The sequence below is a fragment of the Rhinoraja longicauda genome, chromosome 38, assembly GCF_053455715.1.
Source record: "Rhinoraja longicauda isolate Sanriku21f chromosome 38, sRhiLon1.1, whole genome shotgun sequence".
Taxonomy (NCBI): Eukaryota; Metazoa; Chordata; class Chondrichthyes; order Rajiformes; family Arhynchobatidae; genus Rhinoraja; species Rhinoraja longicauda.
In genome coordinates, this window is record NC_135990.1 from 16,723,272 (window position 1) to 16,730,054 (window position 6,783).

General features: G+C 51.2%; 1 protein-coding gene across 1 annotated transcript; it reads left to right on the forward strand.

Annotated features, from left to right (window-relative positions):
* Positions 1-997: 997 nt before the first annotated feature.
* Positions 998-5,911, forward strand: LOC144610994 (maestro heat-like repeat-containing protein family member 1). Its single transcript, XM_078430078.1, has one exon. It carries the CDS (start codon positions 998-1,000, stop codon positions 5,909-5,911), a length of 4,914 nt encoding a protein of 1,637 aa, XP_078286204.1.
* The last annotated feature ends 872 nt before the right edge of the window (positions 5,912-6,783 follow it).

Consider the following 6,783-nt stretch of genomic DNA (forward strand, 5'->3'; position numbering starts at 1 on the left):
AACTAAACCAAACCCAGTAAACTTCTTCCTCAATCTCCATTCACCAAGGAGTCAGGAAAATAGTCTGCCAGCAATTTCCAATGTGACCCAGTCAATCGTACTTTGGTCCTTAGTGGTGAGGTCATCGCCCGGGAGGTCATGTGACAGACGAGTCACATGACATCACAATGTACCAAGTGGCCGCCCCTGGGTATAGATGAGGGCAGTGGTAAAGGCAGTCTTCACTGCTCTGCTCTGTGTGTGTGTCCACCAACTCTAAGATCAATAATCCTCCAACACCGAGTTCTTCACAACACCAAACCTCAAAGAGGTCGTCACCTGTCAGAATAGGAACCCACAAGCAAGCACCAGCGAGCACTGGGGAACGTCTTCAATTCGTAGGAGCCCTTGAGTTGAGTTCGAGCGGAGAAACCACTTTCAACATGTGCAGGGTCTCCAAGTGTGTGTTGACACCACAATTGCCTGTGTAAACACTCACAGTGATTCCACTTCCACTGAGATAGATCGAAAAGGAATTATTAACCTTCGGGTAAGTTCGTTCATGGCAACGGGTTAAAATATTAAGTTGAAGAAGATTCACCGACTCTATCAACGGGAAGAAGCTTTAATTAAATAATTGGTTCACAATCACCCGGTGATTAAATGGAAATTGGGCGACTTTTGACCATTTTTCCCGAGCCTTTCAAAGGGAAACAAAACATGGAGACAGTGTGAATCGGTGATCGATGGTCGGCGTGGACTAGGTGGGTCACCGGGCTTGTTTTCAGGTGTACCTGTCCATCAATCTATCCTAAATAAATACTTTGTGACTGTAGAATTGGGAATTTTGGAAAAGACATTGGATCGTTGGAGCGCACAGTGCTCAGAGAACATTCCCTGCCTCTTTTGGGGAAACTTGTTTGCAAGGAGCGACAGGATTGGGTCAGCATCACCTCCGGAGTTTGGGAAAGTGGGCTGGTGGGATTGGCAGGTGTGTGCATGATAGGCAGGGTCGAGGATGAAAGTGGAAGCCTGGATCAGTGCCCTTCAGAGCATGTCTCCTGACAGCAGTGAGCTGGTGAGGCAGAGGGTGATCGAGTCCCTGCAGGATCTGGGGCGGATTAAACGGAAGCGAGTCCTCCTGCTCCTTCACAACTTCCTCGTGGAGCGCCAGACTCTGCCTCTGTCCCAGCGCACGACTTTGCTGAAGAGCGCGGTGCTGATCGTGAAGGAGAACACCCGCCATTTGAGCCGCCCATTGTCCAAGAGAATGATCTCCATGGCTTCAATGGAAATGTCCAAAATAACTGGCATCAACGACTCACACAGGGAGACGGCAAGCAAATTCCTACTCATCCTGGGCTCCATGTTTCCCGTTGAAGTCTTCATGGAGCTACAGTCGATGCTGCAAAGACAGAACCCAGCAAACTTCTATGTGATCCTGACCCTGGCAAACCTGTGCTCTGAGAATGGGTGCTGCATCGTGCCATTGCTGAAGCCAATCTTGGACACCATCCTGGGCCTGTTGAACATAGAGACGTGCAAGAGGATGCGTTGGGTGTTCTGCTATGCCTTAGGCCATTTCAGCAAGAGCATCCTCACATACAACTCCGACCCGCATCTCCCAACGAAGAAGTGTCTCTACGTCACTGAGCTTTCCAGTGCCTACGACGTGCTCTTCCAGTCCTGGTTGAACTCGAGAGACCCCAAGATGACAACAGGGGTGGTGGAAGCAATAGGCCAGATCATCTACCTTCTCCCCAGTGATAAAGTAGAGAATGAACTGCCCGCTCTGATTCCAGCCATCTTGTCCTTGTACCAGAAGTCGTACAGTGATCTCTCTGTCACTAAGGGCTTGTGCGGAATACTCTGCACTGCCCTGGAGAGGAACAGCAAGATGCTGCTGTCTCACCTGGAACACCTCCTGGTCACATTACACCAACAGATCTGCATTTCCATGGATCACCCAACCACTGCGCTGTCTGAATGCCTTCGAAATAAAATCCTTTGCTGCTTTCAAATCCTCAGTTCCTCCTTCGGGCAAGAGATCGGCAAATTCCTTCTGCTGCAGTTGGAGATGTCCAACGACCAAATCCAGCTGGGAGCCTTGGCCATTCTGAAGCACCTCGTCAACATGGTGCCGTCCTCCCTGGAGACCCACAAGGCCCAGATCATGAGCAGCGTCTCGATGTCGGTCCTGAGGAGTAGCCACAGGGTGAAGGGCTTCCTCAGCCAGCTGGTGCAGGCCCTGGCCAGCCACGGCTACCTGGAGCTGGAAGGAGGCGTGGAGCTGGTCCGCTTCATTGTCGAGCAGTGCTCGCTGCCCATGGGGGAGGAAGGGGAGAGCCACAGGACCAGGGACAGCAGCGAGCAGCACGAGAGTGGGGTGACGGACGGTGAACTCAAGAGCCTGTACGTGCGGCTGCTGGAGAGGTTGACCACCACCACGATGGTGGACAATGTCCTGTGGCCACTGCTGTTGGAGTTTATCATCCCAGCCAGGTACACCAACGCTCTGGCTGATGTCTGCAGCTCCTTGGCCTACCTGGGAAGCAAGAAGCAGCGGGCTGGGGAGACGGAGTTTGTGTTGAACTACGAAGAGCACACCAATCTCCCAAACCGCCAGGCCCTGCTGACACGGCTGCTGGCTGTGTCCTCTTCCCCCTACGAGGGGAGGGGGCGGGGAGCCCCTGCCCTGTCCTTGCTCTGGGTCCTGGGCATTAATGTTCACCCGGCCGCTGTGAACGTGTGGGATAAAGAGCTGCCGGCTCTGGTCAGCTACCTGCGGGAACGTCCGGAGGACCACCTGATCCAGAATGATTGGGAGCAGAGACTGCTGCAGGTCCTGTCCCGGACCTTGGAGGAGATCGAAGACGAAGTGTGGATCGTCCGCCTAAGTGAGGAGATGACCAAGCAGATTCAGAGGAGCCACAGTTCTTCGCAGCAGAAGGGCTTTCTCTACAAGTGTGTGGGCATCGCCTTGCAGTTGACCCAAAGCCAAGGCGTGGTGAAGAGGAAGCTCCAAGTGATGCTCCAGATTGTCCAACATGACAAGGACTTGGAAAGAGAAGGTATCGCCACGGCAATTGGCTACTGTGCCCAAACTCACTTGGAGACTTCCCTAACTGTGTTGAAAAACTGTTCCAAGCTGAACATTTTTAAGAAGACTGCGAGTTTCTACCAGATAATGAAGGACCATGGGAACATTGGAATAATGCAAGTGAAAAGCACACTTATTTTATGCTACGGATATATAATCCTGCATTGTCCCAAGGATATTATTTTGCCCAGAATAGAGACAGATATTCTGCAGAATGTCTTGAAGCATTTCAACATCAAGATTTTGGGAATGAAGGTTCAGGTCAGGTACCCAACGATGAAGTTAAGTCTGATAAAGACCATAACCCTCTTGGCCACAGCGTTCCAATATGGGGAAGGGCAAGCAAGCTACAAGCTGAGCAGAAAGACTGAGCTACTGACCTACCTGCAAGAGTTTATCAAGGCTGAGCCCACAGACTCATTGACAACAGATATTCGAAAGGATGCGATGGATGCTAGCTCATGCCTCGTAACAGTGGAGCCTGTGTTTGTGCTAAATGATCATGGGGAACTCGTTAAGCTATGTCTGCACAGCATTTTCAGCTTGCCATCATTGGAGACTGGTGAAAGCAGAGAGGTGGATAGGATGAAGAGGCAGGAGCTTTATGATGAAACCCTGATGTCTCTCGAGGACCTTCTGACTCAACTTCTAAGTTTGGATTTGTCGCCGAAAGGTCTTCAGTATCTCTTCAGCTTCTTGGTGATCTGGATAGAATCCACCAAGAACTACGAGCGGGAAAGGTCCTTGGCGATGGCCTTGCATCTGCTGACGTTTTATCAGGACACGTTTGTGGTCAATGAGCAGGGTTCGTCCCACAGTTTTGTGGAGATGATTGGGTATGCAGTGGTGCGGTGTTCTGATTCATCATTCACTGTGAGGGAAAGAGCCCTTGAGTGTCTGTATGTGCTGCTCTACCTGCAGTTACGGTTGGCGGGCTTTCCAATGGACCATAAAGACAGCAGTGTGGAACATCTGAAGGCCATCAAGGATGGGTTGAAGGACAGCGGCTTTGAGGCTCTCTTCCACGTGTGCATAGATCTGGGCAAGGTTCTATCCAGATGTGTGCCTCATAACCAAGTCAACGCACTGCTCCTCATCATTTCGGAAAAACTCGCCGACGAGCAATTGAATGGGTCGTACGCCGCCTCTGTCATCGTGAACGTTCTCGTCAGGAACTGCGGGACTGTCCTCACCAACATTCCTGGAATAATCAGATCCCTTTACCATCAGTTGCAGTTGATCTCACAGCCGCAAGTCACACGCTCCGTGATACATTCCATTTCCATTCTGGCTTCACAAAACGTGCCGATGGTTCTGCCTTATCTCCTCAAGCACCAAATTCCATTTCAGACGTACACGGACGACATATGGAGATCCCTACTGAGTGACAGCACACTGGCCACGACGTCCATCAAGTACCTGCTCAATAACCTGAAGCTCATGTACGATGACAACAAGGAATCTCTCATGCAGGAGATGGTGTTGACCACGCAGCAATCTTTAGCTGTTATCCACGCTCTCCATGCAATGATCTGCTGCCCAGAATCAGACGATGCAGTCAACATCCTGTACCCACAGTTGTTCAGTGTCATTCTGCTGCACCTCAGCTCCAGTGTCCAGATCTGCTCCAGAGATTTCCTACGCATCCCAAAGCAGAGGAAGTCCTCCGTCTTCAACGAGGAGACTGGCAACACTGACATTTGCAACTACATCGTGGAGATCCTCCAAGCTCTCCTGAGGAGCAGCATGTGCCAGGGCGTGAAGGCCATGGAGGAGAAGGCTTGGGAGCTGATCAAGTGCCCAGGGAGGCACCACGAGGGGGTGATGCTCCTGGCCAACAAGATGGTGGTGTGTGCCGTGCCGCATCTCATCAGCATTGTGGAAGAACTCATCCCCTTCCTGGCCAACCTGCAGGAGAGGCAGAGAGTGGCCGTGGCGGCATTCTTTGCCGAGTTGCTCAACCACTCGGTGGTGATGGACTTGTCACTGACCGACACACTGGTGGGGAGCCTTCTCCGATGTTTGATCGATCCCTCCCCCACCATCCAGGGTCTCGCTATCAGGGGTTTGGGAAACACTGCAGCTGGGGCAGCCCAGAACCTGGAGAAATACTGCAACAAACTACTGATCGCATTGATCGCAGTGATTCACAAGTACTGGAAGTCCAACAATCTTATGGCCATCGAGGCCATGTCCAGCATTGCCAAAGTCCTGGACTCCCTGCATGGGCATTTTGCAGATTACATTCTGATCGATGTGGCACTTACAATCGAGTCCTTGTTCGAGAACGAGCTGGAGAGAGTGAGGGCTTCGGCATTCAAAGTCCTGGGGAAACTGGTCAGGTTTGGAAACCCAGAGAGGAATCCTGTACTGGCTGAACATCTACACGTCACCCTGGTCAGCTTGCTCCTGCATCTCAACGATGAGAACATGGAGGTGGTCAAAGTGTGCCGGTCAGTGCTGAAGCTGATGGGTCCCATTGTTGGTTCAGACAGCCTGAGCAGCATGTTTCAGGAGGTGTCACCTGAGGACCCCATGCTGGACTATGAAGCCTACTTGACCAAAGTGTCCCAGCACATCAGTGAGGACTTGCCCGACAGGATGACCGCCTACATCATGAACAGCGCTGCCTTCTTCACCAACCCCCAGGCAGGGATCAGGCAGAACGCGGTCACTCTGATCGGGCTGCTGATGCACGATGGCGTGGATGAGTTTGCCACACAGTTTTCTGCGGACTCCGTCTGCAAAGAGATCTGCACCCTGCTCTCTGACCCCGTGAGAGGTGTCCGCCTCAAGGCAGCAATAGCCGTCCGCTACCTCTACATGTACTAGAGATCACTGGACCACCAGCACCGCGAGGAGCAGCGTTGAAGACGGGGAGAAGACCACCACAGGGCTGCAGAAGCTGTCCGAGGAGGTCACATTCCCAAAGGCAACGCTGCCTGGTTTAAAACACTTCCACACAGTGTCTCCACAAGGACTCCTCCTGCAACAGGCGGTGTTCAAACGAAAGTGGATTTATTTGAAAATAGTATTTTTTAATTAAAGAATAAATGTTTTATTTTCTGCCGTTTAAAATATTTTTGTCACTCATGGCCATTTGTGCTCACATTCATCTCCTGCTATCGACTGTACCTCCTACCCCCCACTCACTCTCCATCTCCGATCCAAAGCCCATCTCCACCCCTGCCCCTCTCCCTCCCCTCTCTCCATTTTCCTTCCTGGGACTTTGCATCTTTACTAAACCTCTGTATCTGGGCACATTATACCATTGGGTGGCACAGCGGTAGAGTTGCTGCCTTACAGCGCTTACAGCGCCAGAGACCCGGGTTCCATCCCAACCACGGGTGCCGTCTGTACGGAGTTTGTACGTTCTCCCCGTGACCGCATGGGTTTTTTCCGAGAACTTCGATTTCCTCCCACACTCCAAAGACTTGCAGGTTTGTTGGTTAATTGGCTTGGAATAATTGCAAATTGTCCCCAGTGTGTGTAGGATAGGGTTAATGTGCGGGGATCGCTGGTCGATGAGGACACGGTGGGCCGAAGGGCCTTTTTTCCACCCTGTATCTTGAAAAAAAACTATTAGGACTTGCATTCCCCTGACAAATGGACTATTTTTGCTTGTACAATATTCAATGATATTATAAATTAATAGTCTGTAATGGTTTTAAATTTATTACATTACTAATTACTGTAGATTTACC